Below are 18,719 nucleotides of genomic sequence, written 5' to 3'. Positions count from 1 at the left end.
GTGTTCAAAATGGAAAGCAACGCCACTGAAATAATCTTTGAATCACTATTTCTGTTTAAGGGGCCCTTGAATGTCGATATAGAAAGCACAGACAAAAGATAACAGGGTTCTTCCCAAGATGTATCAGATAAACTCCCTACATCTTAAGCCCCCTTTCTGCGTCTGTGAAGGATCTGACAAGGGCCTACTGGTCTACCCTGGAGGGGAGTCTCCCATACTTGCTTTTCTTATTTATTTATGTTTTTGAGACCGAGTCTCACTCTGTCACCCAGGCTGGAGTGCAGTGGCACGATCCCGGCTCACGGCAACCTCCACCTCCCAAGTTCAAGCGATTCTCAGCCTCCCGAGTAGCTGGGACTACAGGCGTGCACCACCATGACTGACTTATTTTATATATATAATATATATAATTTATATTATATATATAATATATAATGTATATTTATTTATATATTATATATATATTTATATATATATAGTATTTTTAGTAGATACTGGGTGAAACCCAGCTGTTGGTCAGGCTGGTCTCGAACTTCTGACCTCAAATGATCCGCCCGCCTCGGCCTCCCAAAGTGCTGGGATTACAGGTGTGAGCCACCACGCCCGGCCCCATACTTGCTTTTCACACCCTGTGTGCTCCTGGTCTGGAACCAATGAGTGCCACTCAAAGCCCATGTGCAGCCATACAGGAAATGCTGCATTTGTCTTCCTCCTTCCTGAACAGTTGGTTCCTTTTTCCCTTCACCATATTAATCACTACAGAGAACATGCTGGCCAGTGACAAAGTCACCCAAAGAAACAAGAAAATCACATCAATTCAAACAAGTGGGCTTCGTCTGCAGGTCCTTTTGAAACCATGTTTTTCTTTGTTCGTAATAACTTGCTGTCTCTTTTCCATGGCCATTTGCCATTTCAGTCAAACAATGTAACTGGACTCAAAACCAAAGCCAGTGTTCTCTAGCTGTGTGAAGGAGGGACTGATTGATTGGGGCAGCATCTTGAAACCCGCCTGACAGAGCACCTGCCGACACACACAGATCGCTTCTCAATGGAGAAGGATTCCAGAGACAGGTTCCATTGTGTAACTCCAGAAGCCAGGACTCCAACATCACAGGACCCTCTCCTGTGTCATCACCTCTCTGATGTTGCTGTTGGCGACCCTGTCACTATGCATTCACCTGTAAGCAATGTGGCAATAACTTCTAGACACAGTAAAGGGAAGCTTTCATGACTGACCTGTTTAAACCATTTGCTTACACCTGTTCTCCTCCAAAACATTGAGAACAGTAGTTCTCTTTCCAGAAAGCAGTGCTCACAAAGTATTTTGTTGAGAGAACTCAGAATGAACTCACACATACTTCACAGGCTTTTCTATAAGGAAGAGGTCAAAACCAACCAAAGAAGGCTGTTATGTACCAGAAAAAATGTTTTCTATATCATAATCCCAAACTTCCTGCCACAGTCAATTAGGCTACGATATTACTTTCTGATTGTTGGCTTATTCTAAATATTACCAACCTCCACTGACAAGTTAACCTATAACAGGAAATTCAAGAGTTCAGTCCACATTGTATTACCTTCATGAGATATATTTAGTCCTATATCCAAGGTTTGTACAAAGCTCACTGACTCAGTATCCATGCAGCTGGTATGGCGGATTTGCTTTATACATTCTGTTACTGTGAGTGGAAAGGGAAGTTATAGAAAACTGATCTGTGCTCCTTGAATTTTTGCTGAAACCCTGACGTGAACTTCTAAATTGAAGATCAGGATAAAAATGGACCAAAATGAAACATGAATCTAGATGTGTTTGAGGCTATAATCCTGACCTTTATTCTGTGTCACAGACATGGGTTGGAACCGTTTTTTCCACCAAGCATATTGAATTCCTTAAGGATTCATCACTGCACAAAACTAAGCCACACAGAATACCCCAGGCTCTTATGAAACATCAACACTTATTGTTTCTATAATAAGCAAGTCATCTAGTAATACTGATACAGGTCTCAAATGCTATAAGAAGAAATGGAAGATAACATGAATTGTAATGAGTGCTCCATCTTCTAAATCTACTTGTGATTTTAACGTGTTCTTTCCTGTTGCCTTATAAACTTTATTAGGAACCCCCGGAGACAGGGCAAGACACTGTAGGAATATGTTTGATATATAGTTGGATTAAATAACAACCTAATATATCAAACATATCACACAGAGGCCTGCAGAAAAGGCATCCAGGTTTGACTGAGCTCGAGACTAGGCACAGTATTGAAGGTTACGGCTGCAGGGGGTGGTCACTTTTGCAGCAACTCCGATAACTGTCTTTGGAGCACAAGTCTGCCTGCAGATGTGGAAACGGCGCCATTAACAATACTGTCAGCACATGCACCAGCGCTCACTGACATTCTCATCTCCCCAGGTGAACAGCAGATTCAACGGTGCATGTCTGGGAAATCCCAGGCAAAAAGTGATGCTTAAGAGCCTGAGGTGGAAATATACCAGAATCATCATCATAGACCATGAGCCATTCTCCTTTAAAAACAGGCAACCTGAGACGGTGGTGAGCAGAGCATTTTAGACAAAATTACTGTCCCTCCCCAAACTCTTCCTGAAAGCAGTGTGAATACTCCCCAGAAGGAAGACACATCCATTTTATACTGAAGGCATGTGTGTGTACCAGGGTAGGGTTATAGGGATGTAATAAGCAATTGTTTACTTACAGTACCCTGAGGATTTTTTTAAGGTTTTGGGAGAGAATGGAAAGAAGTGACTAAACTCAAAAGACTGGCTGATTTTGGTGCAGATTGTTGTTATTGTTTTTTAATTGGGGAAATAAATTCCTTTATAAAGGCAAGGAAGATATTTCATGCAAAAGTTATTGCAATGTGCCCTATTAGGCACAAAAACTATGGTTTGGGTTGAAGGTTTTCCAAAACAGTTTCATAGATAATATCCACCTCTGGCCATCAGGCAGAGAAAGACTTCAGACCATTGTGAAGCATTCTAGAAGTACCCATCACCCTTCCTAATACGATGGGAGTGAGCTCAGGTAGGAACCCTCAAACAAAGGATTCACATCATCAGTTATGTTAACCTTGTCCTTGGCCGAAGGACTCCTTGGCTTTCCTGTAAAAACCCTCAATGTAAACACCAAGGCTATATGATCCTAGAGTACTGTAGGGAGTCCTCACAGGCCTACTTCAGCAGTCATTAATTTTTAAGGTGCTGTTATTTTTTAAACCTTTGTTTTATAAAATGTTAAAACACAGACCCTTTCATCATCCCAATTCCATCATCATTCTTGTACATTCCCTACTTATTTTCTTCATCTGTGAGTTTTTAGAGTTGTAATCATAATAAGTACATAATCCTGCATCCTTTCTGTTATACCATGAGCATTTTCTTCGTGCTACACAGTCCTAGCAACCATTATTTTTCATAGCTGCATAATATTCCTTTGAGGAGACACTTGGTCCACATCCAAGTTCTCATCACTACAAACAAGGCTGCAAGGGACAACCCTCTCACAGGCACACAACTTTCTTCCCCTCTTGGATTTCCTCCTCGGGAGAGATTCCCAGAGGTGGGATTAGTAGCTCAAAGGGCACACAGAAACTACAAATGGCCTTTGTGGGACTAGACAAGCCTTCTCTGACAATGGGGTGGCAAACAGGGGCTGGTATGGACTGAAACTGCCACCCAGGGCCATACATAGCCCTCCCAGCTGAGTGACAGTGGTCGGACCCTGGCAAGGTAATTCGCCTCTTGGTGCTTCTGATTCTAATGGACTTTTTCAAAGGATCAGATGAGTGACTCCCATAAAGTACCTAGAAGACTGCCTGGCACATGCTTGGCAACTGAACAATGCGAGCTTCCTGTTTTTCTTTCTTCAGGGGCCAGTGGAATAATTTTTATTTCAGGCATTTCCTAGGGATTAAGTCCCAGACACATATTTTCAGTGATGATGGTGATAATAATGGTGATATAGTTACTATCTACCAAGTCTCACTGTATGTCAGGCAGTGTTCTTATACTATCTTATTTAATTATTATAACAATAATCCTGTGGGGTAGGAACTTTAATAATTTTGTTTTCCCATCTGGAGTCGTGAAGTGAACGACCAGACACGGGGAAACCAGGACTCAGACAAGAGCTCAGAAGGACCCTGCAGAAGGACAAAGGGAAAGACATTGAAACGGGAGCTCTTAGAATATGGTGAAGTGTTAATGTTAAATTAGCACCAGGCTAATTCTCCAGGAGAACGAATGTGTCAACTGACATGGCTTCGGCATTAGCGGACAGAGCCCTCCCCAAGAAAGGCCATCGTGATAAATCAGACAAGGAAATGGAAAAACATTATGCACCAAACCTCTAAATCTTAGTTAACGGTTGACTCTTAAGTACACTTTTCATTCACGATTAACTTGACTGACAAAGCAGAAACAAAGGCGTAACCAGAAAATGGAGTTGTCCCAACACCCACACCTGGCTCTTAAGTTTCTAAGAAAACTCTGACAGTATCAGGCAACCCAAGACTCTCAGGTAGAGTCCAGCAGAGAGAGCCCTGGTAAACCCCACAATCAGAAGCCCAAATCCTTAAGTTACATCTTGATGAGAAAACGTTTAAGTGCCTTTACCAAGTCCAGAGCGACTATTAGGAGGTTGGTTCTAAGCACTCGAAGGTTTTAATAATGTTCCCAAGCTGAACAGACTCAGTCTGTGTTTATTTCATACACTACACTGGCCCAGGCAGTGCTTTTGAGTGGTCTGCTCTGTTTCAGGGCCCAGACTCCATCCCTTGGTCTTACAAAAATAGGTAAATTTTTAGGTATAACTAAATTGGTGGAATCCAGCCCTTTTTTGAGGGGAAAAGCCAAATATTATTTCCTAGTATATCCGGGTCCTTGGAAATAGATGAGTTACATGCACCACCAGGGACTTACTTGAATAGGAAGAAAAACAGGCCGCCTCTGGTTCTACCATTTTCCTGCTGAAGACAGCTATGGAAGGTGGGGTAGGAGGTATTAGCTTAACAGGGTTGGGGCTTTGCCCCTGGAGACAGCACTAGCTTGTCATCCTTTTATTTAGAAAGTGTCCTTCCTCCTGCCTAATCTAAAAGTATCTCTTTCCTTTAAATGGCTATTTCTCTTCACATATACCTATAATCTTAAGTTTTAAACATTTATCTACATGACAAACACAGAAGGAAAAAACATACCAACTACCCATCCTCTCCAGCATATACTGAAAAAGCCTGGAATGGGTGCACTTTTGAAGTTCTCATTGCCCTCTGATTCCCAGCAGTGCTATTTCTTTGTAAAAAGCAAAAGAGAAACCAGAAAATTGGAGGCTAACAATCTCCTCTCCAGTAACAGCAACTTCGGACAGAAAGCATCCAACACCTGCTTTAGATAATGAACTAAATCAAGACTGCAAATGCCCCAGTTCTTCCTTTGGATACTCAGAGGAATTTTTCTGGGTGGTTAACTTGAAAGACTCATCAGCCATTTTTTTACCCCCATACTCTAAAGCAGTGCCGGGCAGGTAGATCCGGTTTTCTGCTTGCTAGTCTGACCATGAGGAAGGAGCCAAGCTCCCTGCAGCACTCCTAGCTCCATTTCACAGCCACCCACTGGAAGAACCCACTGACATCGGACAGCCAACCATAAATGAACACTTACTTTTGGTTTTGCTCTTGGCTTCAGTTGCTCTAACTTCTTAGCAGCAGCTTCGATGGATGCTGCAGCCCCCAGTAACTCTGTTTCTGCAACGACAGTTGGGTCTTCTGGATCCACCCACTCTGTTCCTAGAATCAGTCCAAAAGAAGGTGATTCTTGGTAGCTGCAGACCTCAGGGCACTGGCTTAATTAAAAACACTATCTGGATTTGCATGCATGAGGGCTCCAGGAGCCTGACCCGCATTGTCCTAAGGAACCTTCCTTCCGTCTCTCATAAAGGCCATCTGGATGGGGGTGGGGGGTGGGGGTGCGAATCCCGGTTTTCTAAATCAGTTGCCTGTATGGCCCTTCCACAGAGCAGTCACCAAGCAGCTTCAAAAATGATCTCATGGACCAAGGCTTGAGCCTTGCTCTGACTTTGAACTTAAAGCTCATGAATCTAAGTAAGCATCCTCAGGAGACACTACACTATGCTGTACGTCACACAGGAATTTGCCATTCTCTTCTCCCTGGAACCCAGGAGGACTGACCCCTCACCTTAATTCAAAGTAAAGGAAAATGGTGAGAAGACCTTTCCCAGGTGGGTTGATTGCTTCTATGTAAACATAAAGGGTGTCCAAACAATGTTTTCAGGTAGCATCATTTTCAAAACATGAAGTATTATTTGAAGGAGAATAAATAACCTGATGAATGAAAATGCAGACAAAAAAGAAATGGGGAGACTCCAAGGAAAGTGAGTAGTTCTAGGTGGAGGATACCATTTAAGTAGAAGCACTTAATACAAAGACTAGAGAAAAGACTTGCTTCAGGGAGGATGTTACTTTTTCAAGTTAACTCTAAACCCATTTGCTTGCAGAAAGTCCTCACTGTATTCCTGGCTGCATCTGCCAGCTAAAGGCCGTTGCCGTCTGTGCTTTTCCTCTGCTCAGTCTGCTGTATTAGCACTGCCTGGGAGGGTTGCCCTCCACCAAGACGTGAGAATCCAGCCTACCTTTCATGGCTTCCGCCGCCTGGATGAGCTCTGTCACAGCGCCGGCGACTCGCTTGGAGAAAGCGGCCAGCTGCTGCTTGAGTTCTGGGGTTGGTTTCTGAAGAATCTACAGGTGAAGAACAAGTCAGAGGCATGAGGGGGATAGTAACCACTGGGACAGGAAAGAAGCACACTCCTCTTGCTGGATGTGGAGTCAGGCAGCCTGGTTTTAAGTTGCATCTCTGTCCGAAGTGACTTCAGAGCCTTGTGGAAAACCCTTACGACTCACTGGGTTTCAATCTCCCCATGTGAGAAATAAAAGGTTGGGAACCAGTGGTGCCTCTAAGGTCCCTCCTGACATAGCTCCTAAAGATCATAAAGGAGACAAAGTCCTTGTTTTTTATTTGGACCTTCATTTGTCCTTTATTTGTACATAAAACACACACATGCACCTGAAATGTAACCAAACTGTAAGAACATTCTGGCTGGGTACAGTGGCTCACACCTGTAATCCAAGCACTTTGGGAGGCCGAGGTGGGAGGACTGCTTGAGCCCAGGAGTTCAAGACCAGCCTGGTCAACATAGCAAGACCTCATCTCTAATAAAAAAAAAAAAAATTAAAAATTGGCTGGGCATGGTGGCACACACCTGTAGTCCCAACTACTCAGGAGGCTGAGGTGGGAAGATCTCTTGAGCACAGGAGGTCAAGGCTGCAGTGAGCAGTGGTTGCATCACTGCACTCCAGCCTTGGCCAGAGAGATTGAGTCAGTCTTTAAAATAAATAAATAAATAAATAAATAAATAAAAATTAAAAAAAAAAAGAACATGCTGAGTAAAGGCAGAAGCCCCAAGCTATGGGCCAATCAGTACTTGTGACAAAATAAAGGACCAGAGGAAACATGCCACTCAAGTCCTTGAGACAAAATCCCTAAGTGAGCAACAACTAACTGCTCAGGAGGATCATTCTTGAGAAAACAATCCATTTCCAGAGTTTTGACTGCAAGCTCTCCTGGGAGAAGTCCTGAGGATTTGCCCTCTCTTTTGAATTAGTTCAAAGGTTTTCAAAAATTGTCTTTTGCTTTCTGTTTTTTATGGATTTTAAAAAAGGTACTGAGAATCCTAAACACCTTTAAGACATCCCCAGCTGATTTCTTCTCAAACTCATCCATGAATGGAAGGAACCATGACACAGGATAAGAGCTCTTCCCCATCTTCCACCAGGGATCTAAATTCTGGTGCACACCATCCTATCCCTTCCTCATGTTGAAATTCTTCTTCCAGTGCTCTTTTCTGTTATCTCTTTCTCACATTTCCCAATGGTGATCTTCAGATTTAGAAATGTTCAGACAGTCGGGAGAGAAGTATAACTGCTGTCTATCTCTGCACAATTTTGGAGCCTCTTGAGTAGGGGACAAAGCATCAGCTTTGGAAATGAACAAACTTGTGTTCAAACCTGGCTTTATCCATTACTGGCTTTAAACCCGTTTTCTCATCTGTAAAGCTGGGATAATGCCTATGTCTCAGGGCTGGCACAAAGATCAAACGGAGGCCGGGCACAGTGGCTCATGCTTGTAATCCCAGCACTTTGGGAGGCTCGGGCGGGTGGATCATCTGAGGTCAGGAGTTAGAGACCAGCCCGGGCAACATGGTGAAGCTCCGTCTCTATTAAAAATATAAAAATTAGCTGGGTGTGGTGGTGGGTGCCTCTAATCCCAGCTATTCAGGAGGTTGAGGCAGGAGAACTGCCTGAACAGAGGTTGCAGTGAGCCAAGATTGCACCACTGCACTCCAGCCTGGACCACAGAGTGAGACTCCATCTCAAAAAAAAAAAAAAAAAAAAAAAAAAGATAGAATGGAATAACACATGGGGAGTATTTCTCACAATGCTTGGAACACAATAGACATTCATTAAATGTGAATTCCCTTCTTGGTGCCCCACACGCCTTTCCCCTGCCCAGGTAGCACAGTCTTTCTCAGGAATCTGGAAAGATGGTTTTTACAGCCCAGGACTAACCCCTTTGCACCATGACTATAAAGAAAGCTTAGAAAAAAACCGATGAGAGGAGTCAATGGGTTACACCATGACCAGCCCTAGACACGGCAGTGTACAGGTGACATTATGCGTACGCACAAATGGATTAGTCAATAATCTTTGAGCATTACTTCACATGTATCTATCCTCATCTTCCCTCCTCTTATAATCTTTTATACTTCTTTCATATTTGCTACTGTTCCATGATGATTCCAGGTGCTCTGTGATTCTCACTCTCTCACACTAGGGCCTATATATGTATATCATTCTGCAGATATTAAGAACTCAGCACAGACCTTTGAATGAACAAATGAATTAATGAGTGAAAAGCAAACCAATACATTATTGGGACAAGTCCTACTATGATGGCTTCCTAGACCAGTTCCAAAAGAACACTAGAGCCATGGAGAAGTAGAAGGAAGGGGATAAATGCCTTTTACTTTCCAAGACAGCCAGTGGGCAGGCAATTTAGTTAGGCATAGGTTCAGCAGTCAATATCAATGTACCTGTGTACAGGTACTTATCCTCTCTCTAAGCCTCAGTTTATTACGCGACCGCAACAGTCTTCCCTTATAGAGCTGTGGTGAGATTATATAAATTTTTATATATATATATATATATAAAGAGCTACTGATAAAATTCTTCTGGTGTGTAGCCTGGGCTTAAGAATTTTTTAAGTTCCCTGGGTGACTCATGTGGCCATAGTTGTAAACCACTGCTCTAGACTTAGATGGTGGCATTTGTCACCACTTAATTGCAAAAGGCTTGTACCATATTTGTCTGAAACAATATATGCTGTACGACTACCAAGTTATTAATAGTTATGGCTCAGGATCTCAGTAGCTAAGCAGTCCATAGGCATTGTTAAATGGTTTCTCTAAAGTGGCCAACACAGCATGAATAAGCAAAGGGTTAAAGGTATGGTGCGGACACTCATAATTAATGGCAAAAGACTGAATGATTTTCCCCTAAGCTCAAGACAAGGGAAGAACTTCTACCAACATTCCCACAGAGTGGAATGATGAAAGACTTCTGTCTCTAAAAGGACGGCCTTCGGTGAGAAGTGTACACCATGACAGCCCTCAGACAGGGAACAGCCCTGATAAAGAAACTGAGCTTTAGATAACGGAGGAGAAGAGGAGTTCTATTTTTATTCTGCCATTAAGTCAACATGATTTCTGATAGCAGACAACAGACAGATCCAAATTAAAGCTCTGCCAGTGGAAGCGAGGATAATTTTAGCCCTGCCAAAGATCTCAAACTGGTTTTGCAGAAATATTGAACTGTGATAGTTGCAGAGGCAAAGTAGCGGCTTTTTTGTCCTGCAATACAAATCCTCTATGATAAACGAGCAAACAGCAAACGCAGGAGGCCACCATCATTCAAATGGACATCTCTAAAGCATCATAAAGCAGCTCTCGGGGCAGTGGGGAGATGGCTCTGTCTAAATTAGATCCTATGTTTGTTGAGAGTTAACTGAATTCTCTAAAGGATTCCCCAGGCGGGGGTTCTCCATTTGGAGTCTCTAAATACCAAAAGGTTCTAACTAGGTTTTGTGGGTCTGTGACTCCTCTTAACAGTTTGGGGATCAACCTGGGTGTCTGTGCTGATGTTTCTTTGATGACGGTTGCAGAAGGCAAGAAATGACCCCGGGCTTTTAGCTCAAAGGGGCCCATGACCCACAAAAGATGAAGAATGCTGAAATCATGATAGTCATTGGCATCTGTAACACAGGCAAAGAGAGAATAGGAGTGGGAACAGATACAAAATGTATTATTATTGGTATGTTTGTTTAAAATATAAGCATCTGAAGCAAATAGGATAAACTGTTAACAAAATTAGTCAATCATAGATGATGGGTACATGGATGCTGCTATTAGTTTCTGTATTTATTTAAGCATTTTCCAAAGAAAAACTAAAATATACAAACCAGCCAAAAAAGCCTAAGAATCCTTGGCTCTAGATATTTTAACAGAACAAGGCTAAGACACCATAAACTCATGCATATTTTTATGTGCCGAGATTTAAGAAAAGCAGCTCACTGAAGAGGATCCCCGATTCTCCATGTACCACCTGAAAATGACCTCAACTTATTTCTGCAGATTGCTGGACACTTTCTCTAAACCTTGATTTCTGGAATTTTCTCTTTCCCTTTTTGTAAAAAATGAACAATTATCTGACCTTTCTTCAGCTCTCAGGAATCTCCACCGATTCTCCTTGAATTGTTAAAAATGGGATCAATTTTTCAAGCATTTCAGGAAGACTACCCTAAGATCTACAGGTACAGTCTGGTTTAAGTCAACTCTTTTTCAGAATGGAGAGGCCATGGTCATATGATCATACAGAGTCTTTCTGCAGAGACCAAAGAACAGAGTGAAGGGCAGAGCGAGTGAGTGTGTGTGTGTGTGTGAGAGAGACAGACAGAGAGAATCAAAATCTCCAGTTTTTAATTACTTTTTAAATCTATCACCTGCAAATAACTAATCAAATTTTAGTAGATATTCTTTTCTTCTACCCTAAAAAGAATTTCAACAAAATTCTGATGTCTTCTCTAGATTAGCAATTTGGCTTTCATTTTCTGATTGTCATTAGAATCCCCTCTGAAAATGAACACTACTTCCCAGGCTTGGGCATTCTCATTTTCCTCATTTCTTGTTGGACCTTCATACAGCACTGGCCTGTCAGTCTCGTGGCTTGCAGGATTCTCAGTGTGAAACAATACTCCTCTTTCTTATCCTTATTTTAACCCAGATTTCTAGGAGTTAAAGCTAACTGTGTGAACGTGAATTTATTTTTGGCAGCAGACCTAAGACAATGACCAATGTCACCACAATTTAGGTGACCGAATACTGTTGTGGGGGTTTCTATAATTTTTCACCAGGAACTTGTATTTTTTATATGTTTATGATAATTCCCTAGAAACAGAGGCTTGTGTTCCGCCTATATTTTTAATAGAAAATACTCTTCAAAGACTGTCTTGCTTTTTAAGGAACAAAAATATATGAACATGAACAAATAAATAAATAAATACATAATGCTATTTCATTCACATCCTTGGATGTCAGAGCCATCAGCACTTGTCACCCTCAAGGGGGAAAATTCTTTTTTTTTTTTTTGATAGTTTTATCTTTGATTGTTTCACTCTTTAACATTCTATAAACAACAACCAAGACCACTGAGGGAGACTAACTAGATTATAAATGGATTAGGAGCTACTTGAAGGCAAGGGCCATTATGTGCTTAGCTTATATTTCTTTTGTGTGGTCTATAGAAGGAAGTCAATAAAATAAACAATGACTTAATGAATCAACCATAAAGCCCAAATGATAAGTCTTTTTCTTGTATTCCCCTTCTTTCAGCGAATATTTCTGAAGTCCCCTTTTTTCCATTATTTCTCCAGTTTTTTTCCTGCCTTCTACTGGTTCAGGTTTTCTCAAGATCTAGCCTTGACTCTATTCTTTTATGTCTATACTGTATGCTCTTAATAAAACCCCATATTGGCCAGGCCTGGTGGCTCATGCCTATAATCCCAGCACTTTGGGAGGCCAAGGTGGGCAGATCACCTGAGGTTAGGGGACCAGCCTGGCCAACATGGTGAAACCCCATCTCTACAAAAAAGACAAAATTAGCTAGGCCTGGTAGCTCGTGCCTGTAATCCCAGCTACTTGGGAGGCTGAGGCAGGAGAATCATTTGAACCCGGGAGGTGGAGGTTACAGTGAGCCAAGATCATGCCATTGCACTCCAGCCCAGGCAACGAGGGCAAAACTCTGTCTCCAAAAAAAAAAAAAAGCCCATATGCATGAATAAAAGCCTTCAACTGCCAGCACTAGAACTATATCTCCTCCATCTTTACATCTAGAGAATGTATCAAATGTACAGTGTGCCTAATTAAACTTAGGCACATTGTAAATTTTATAGATTTATCTATAAAATCTCCCTTTCTTCTGCCTTGCCCTGTCAATAGCATTACCATGATCCTAATCTTGGAGCTGGAGAACTTTGGAGGTAACTTTTAATCTTGCTTTTCATTGCTTCTCATACTTAGTTGCTAACTTTTGACAATTTTATCTTTAAAATATATTTGGATCTTTTCAGTCTCAAGGGGGAAAAATCCTTATCACAAAAGATGAGATGGATTCTGTTTCTTTTATAGGAATAGTTTTACTATCATTTAGCTTTTCTTCCTATTAGTGATTTCATTTTAGTACCAACTACCCTAAACCTCTGAATGGCCTTAGAGAACTAGGACACTGATATTTCTACCACAGTTACAAACTACAATGACAGTAATTGTATACAATGAGGACAAGAAACTCAGCTGGCAGGCTTTTAACAGATATATCAACCATGCAAGTTTGTAACACACAAGATTTAAGAGTCCTGATTCTACAAAAAATACAAGGAAGAATCCATAACAGAAAATCAATCAACTAAAATGTCAATGGTCACCAGAGAAGCACGTCTGGCCACAAAGTGCAATCTGTTCTTGCCTAGGCCCTGGCAAAGAAAGTAGTGGTCACTCTCCCTCCTTCCGATCTCCAGCCTCCATGACATGGAAACCTCCTGAATGACCTGTGATGGTGGGTCTCCCAGCAGTAAGTGCCCTTCCTCCTGTTACAGAAAAAGCTGCCGCTTACCATCAGGGCTGATGTTGACATAGCGACTGGGTGGCCACTAAGCAGGAGTCTCTGAATGTGTGGCCTGGGAAAGTTCCTAGACCTTCTATAATGTTCCTAGAGCTCCTGGACCTCTTGGCCTCCCCTCAGGCGGAGGCCAGCCATCTGCCCGCCCCTCGGACAGAGGCACACCATACACACAAGACAGCCTTGTCTTATTTTGCTCACCCAAACGAGGTGGGCATGGAGAGGGGAAGTGACAAGAAAGGAAACACTTGAGCAGATCCAACACCTCATTCCCGGATACTGGGATAGGGTTTAGAGTCGGCATGCAGTCAGGGAAGTGACCCTGTTACAGCTCCATTTTCCTTTCCCCTGAGAGACACTTCTCCCTAAGACAAGTGCTGGCACCTGCCCTTCCTTACGAAGAAAGAATTCCTCTCCCCTAAATAAGCTGCATTTTTGCTGGAGAGTGAAAGGGGAGACCTTCACTCCATTTCCATCCAGGCCTTTGTATGTGTCAGACATAAAGCTGGAGGCAGACCCCACACAGTGACATTCTTGTTAAATGACTCACCAAGGGCAAAGGTACAGATTGCCAACCTGAGGCCCATGTGTGCAGGGCCTGGACCCATAGATGTCACGTACATTATCAATGCTGCACAGGTGCTGGAGAAAATATGGTTCAACTAAGAAATGGAACTGGGGAGAAGTGAAATGGAAATACGAGGATCCCTGTATCTCCTCCCTTCCCCCAAAATGAACAAGACAACAGCAAAAGCACGAGAGAGAAAAAATAAGGAGAAATGGAGCATAGGGGGAGAGCTCCCATTTAGGAGGCAGAGGGCACTGCTGCTGCAAGCCTACCGTTAGCAAGTACCACCCACCAGCCAGAAATGGCACCTTCCCAGTGGCAGATTGTATTTATTTATTTATTTATTTATTGAGATGGAGTCTTGCTTTGTCACTCAAGCTGGAGTGCAGTGGTGTGATCTTGACTCACTGCAACCTCCACCTCCTGGGTTCAAGCAATTCTCCTGCCTCAGCCTCCTGAGTAGCTGGGATTACAGGCACCCACCACCATGCCTGGCTAATTTTTGTATTTTTAATAGAGATGGGGTTTCACAGTGTTGGCCAGGCTAGTCTTGAACTGCTGACCTCAAGTGATCTACCAGCCTCAGCCTCCCAAAGTGCTGGGATTCAGGCATGAGCCACCGCATTCGGCAGATTTTAATAAGGCATTCAGCAAATGTTAGCTTGGCCACAAAGCCCTAGGTTTCCAGACATGCTCATTTCATCCTTAATAAACTGCCTGTTTAACGTCTGAGGAAACTGCACCCCAGACAACACAGTGGCCATGTAGCTACTTATGTGGCAGAACCAGGATTTGAACTTGAGGCTTCTAAATCTACTGATTGCACCCTATTGTCCAATTTTTAGTTATAACAAGGTTCTATATGACTCAGAATATACTGTTCCATAATGAAAAAGAGGTCTTTGGAAAGCCTTGCTGGTGTTACTGTCTTTAACCTCCATTTCCTGCTAGGCACACTTACAGACTGAACACTTTAACTATTTCCCAACCTGTCTAGCTAGAGGCTCTTGCCTGTGAATGCTGACTGGCTAAGATGTCTTTCCTTGGCCTACATATGATACACTGATCTCTATTTACAAGGGTTCAGACTTTGGGAGCTCAATGTTAGTGACCCCAGACTGGCTACTTTCCCAAAAAATGCACTTCAGAATTGACCACAGTTACCTGGATAAAGAATAAAAATAATGATCCCTTAAATGACCTAAAATGTTTAGCATCAGAAGATAATTTATTTCTAAGAAGGAGGCAGTGAAATTCCCAGAGCTGGGAATAGTAAGAATTGAGATTTGGATCCAGCTCTGTTGCTGAACAGATGGGTGACTTCAACCAAGGGACAAGCTTTCTGGGTCTCAGATCAATCTGTTGGCCATAAGCCTCATGGCTGCACAAGGACAGAATGAGAAGACTTGAGAATGCCCAGCAAATGAAGGGCTTGGCACTCCTCCTCTAGATATGTGAATTATGTATCTAAAGGTGGCCTGTTGGATCTCTTTTGTTAGGTTTGGTAAGAGCAAGGGCAGTGATGGAGGAGAGACATCATCAACGCTCTTCTGGGGGTGTCTCTGACTATGGAGGCCTGCCCTAGACCCTACATGGTTCTAAACATGGCTCCTGAACTCAGCAGAGACAGATACACACTGTACCTACTTCTTGGTGCTCCGTGGTTTGGTCCTTAGGGTTTGTAGCGAGTCAAGCCTCCTTAGGAACTGCACAAACTGAGGCTCCCACATGGGCAGCCCACCAGCCATGACCATCTACACCCCTGCCTGGTGTCTTCTGCTTATGCCTTCCTAGCCCAGCTCCACACTAGGCACACTAGGCTGGGGGAGTCATTCTCGATGGGATCTAAGCCATTCATTCGAGGATGGAAGTTGTGAAGGGCTGGTGGGTCACTTGCACCACTGGCAGCCTCCCTCACTTGCCACGGAGGCTGGCATGGCTCTGTCAGAAGCCTTCCATGTCCTTGCAGGATGTACTGGGGGTTTCCTAACAAGACCTCCTGATACTTTTTCAGGTTGGCACTGGCCGCCCGCCCACTTTGTCCTTCACTCTGCTCCCTCCTCCTTTTACATGCTATTCCTGCCTTTTAGGTGCATGAGAGAACTGGGCTTTCCTGAATTCTAACTGCAACTTCGTCCAGACCGCACTTTTAGCTCAGTGTGCCGGATCAGTGCATCAGGGGAGATTCCAGTTCAGTCCAGTCCCAGCCTCACAGTGGCAATGGACAGGGCTCTGAGAGAGGTCTTCCCAAGGAAAGCATAGTGTGAATCAGCCAGGACAGCTAGAGGGACACAGCTACTCCCCAGCCCTGACTCATGCGCTTTCTTACCACCAAGACGTGCTCCAGGAGGTCCAAGTAGCCGAGGGTGCACTCTGTCCCGAAACGCAAGGCTCTGGTTCTCACCTCGTCACTGACATCGGGGTGGAAGGATGCTTGCTGGAGAGAGAAAGGAATGCTGAAATCTTAACATGGGAAAAGCCAGCATTGGGCAGTCCCAGACTCGGAGGCAGGAGACCTTAACCCTGGTGACCTCAAGAAACTGCCCTGACTCCCTGGACAGAAGAGGTATCTCTCCTCTACGTCCTCCTGCCACCTCCCACCTGCCCACAGCAGGCCCTCTGATGCAGTCTGTGTGCAGACTTTGTTAGTGCCCTAGGGCCAAACGATAGAAACAGCTCAATCTGGATCTTTGTTCCTCCTTTTCCCACCCCACATTTTTTTGAAATGCAAAAAATTCCACATGCACAAAAACATCCAGGCAAGATTCATGATCAGCGCTTACAGCTGGAGACGTACTGACCTAGGGTCAGCTTTGCCTCTCTTTAGCAGCTTAAGGGGTCCTGAAAGCCCCTCTCTGCTCACAGGCTAATTAAGCCCAGGCTCTCACCCCTGGGCCTGACCATGCTGCAGTCAGTGAGGTCTCTGTGACCAGGGCCCTCTAGCTCCTGGGAAACTTCAGACAGCGAGCTCCCCAGTACCCTAGAGGCACCATAACTCATCTCATATTATACAAAAGTCGAGATACACAAACCAGCACACATGCTTAACACAGCATCTTGAGCTTTTTTCTTGTACTTACGACCTGCTAACTTGAGTCATTCATGATTACATCATTTCTGAAGGGATACCCATTCACAGAGTCACCAGATAAAATGCACCCAGTTAAATCTGAATTTCAGATAATCAGTGAAAAAAATTTTTTAGCAAGTATGGGACATCCTATTTTTTATTTTTTAAAACTAGCAACCCTACCCCTTCCTTCTACAGCTTCCCTCTGGAAAGAAACTGAGGGGCTTGCAGAAATACATAAAACTACAAATATACTGCTAATCAGGACAAACACAAATCACACATTGGGATAAAAGGTAAAAGCTGAGGGCAAAGACCAGGATCCATGTTTTATCCACTCAAGCCCCTCTTCCTAGGAATGTGAGTGCTGATGGGAATACCTTGGGCTCCCCCCTTGACTTACCCCCAGTCCCTGGACAGAGTGGGGCTAATTCTCATGGCCAGCATGTCATGTATGAGCCAGCTTTTCCTCATCTGAGGACTAATGGGCTCAGAGGCAGGAACCAAAAGCCATGCTCCCAGCCACCCACCATCACTTGTTGTTCATCCTCATACCCCTGTGCCTCGAACGGTGAGGCACAAGGCCCCACGTCTGTTTGATGAGACACCACTGCGGGAAGACACAGGCCCGGATGCTACTCAGAGTCACTTCCAGCAGGTTATGTGCAAGCCCGTGTGTAGGGAGTGGGAGAGGTGGAGCTGAGGTGCTTGCGTGCACTGCTGGGGGCTCTGTAACCGGGTAGAACCCTTTGGGAGAACAATGTGGCACTAATTAAACTCTTATACTATTGGACCCACTAATTCTATTTCTAGGAATCTTGCCTAAGGAAATAATCCAAAGCACAGATAAAAACAGATATGCCCAAAGATGTTTACTGCAGTAAAGTTCATGATTTTTAAAAAATGCAGACAGCGTAAATATCTGTCAACAGTGGGAAGATAATATTCATTAAGGGTATTTTGTAGTCATTAAAAAGTCAGCAATATAGCAACACAGAAATAGCTTTATAACATTAATTATAATAGTAGACATAAAATTACATCTAATATACAGATGTGCAAATGAAAGTAAGACTAGAAAGAAATATGCATGAGAATTAACTTAGGGTTTAGGTAAGTCTTTCTCTCTGCCTAAGGAACTGCAGTAATCCTTCCATTCTAAGATGAGCCAGTATGTAATTTTCTGCCCCTCCATGTGTGGGCTGAGTAGGGTAACCAGGGAAAAGGCAGAGCTGGACTAGGGCGACTCGGCCCTTCTGCTTGGCATTTAAGGCTTCCATCTTGACCACCACTCAGCACCCCAGGTTTCCCGTCTATGCATTATTGCTTGCGCTCCCTTTCGGCCAGAGGCCTCATTTCCATTTGCAAAGGGGTGAGGGATACAGGAGATCAAGGGAAATAGAAATGTTAGTGAGTTCGCTAAGTCACTCCTATCCTAACAGGAGCATCAGGGCTCAGCAGTGACTCCTGTCAAGTCTGATTTTGGTGTGTGAAGCTGACATTCAGGCTTCAGAGCTCTGGCTGCTATCTTGTCCTGCAAAGCCCAGATAACGCGTCCCAGGGTCGAGATGACAGAGAGGGGCTGAGGATGGGCAAATAGCACCCACACTGTTCTACCTGAGCTCCTCCCCTGAAAACAGGGGAGCACACGTTAGAAGAGACTGAAAAATCTGAGCTGCATTCCCTTTAAAAAGACCATTTAATCATGGTTTCTCTTCTCTTCAGTTTCCCCTGTTCACGTCTGTAGCTTGGGGACAAA

General features: G+C 43.6%; 1 protein-coding gene and 1 non-coding gene across 26 annotated transcripts in view; both read right to left on the bottom strand.

Moving 5' to 3' along the window:
- Positions 1-18,719, bottom strand: part of TLN2 (talin 2) — a 453,861-nt gene that overhangs the window by 18,584 nt on the left and 416,558 nt on the right. For all 25 annotated transcript variants that reach the window (XR_008621180.2, XM_063597112.1, XM_063597104.1 and 22 more), the window contains 3 exons: positions 16,220-16,327; positions 6,668-6,773; positions 5,680-5,804 (listed from right to left, as the gene is read on the bottom strand). Coding sequence is in view for 24 of the 25 variants with exons in the window: in XM_063597112.1 (XP_063453182.1) it covers positions 5,680-5,804; positions 6,668-6,773; positions 16,220-16,327 (339 nt within the window). In the remaining variant the exon portion in view is untranslated. The remainder of the gene's footprint in view (positions 1-5,679; positions 5,805-6,667; positions 6,774-16,219; positions 16,328-18,719) is intronic.
- MIR190 (microRNA mir-190) lies at positions 2,137-2,221 on the bottom strand. Its single transcript, NR_106540.1, has one exon. It is a non-coding gene; the product is annotated as a microRNA mir-190 (primary transcript).

This window comes from Pan paniscus, chromosome 16 (assembly GCF_029289425.2).
Source record: "Pan paniscus chromosome 16, NHGRI_mPanPan1-v2.0_pri, whole genome shotgun sequence".
Classification (NCBI taxonomy): domain Eukaryota; kingdom Metazoa; phylum Chordata; class Mammalia; order Primates; family Hominidae; genus Pan; species Pan paniscus.
This window is presented reverse-complemented; position numbering and strand designations above follow the sequence as displayed.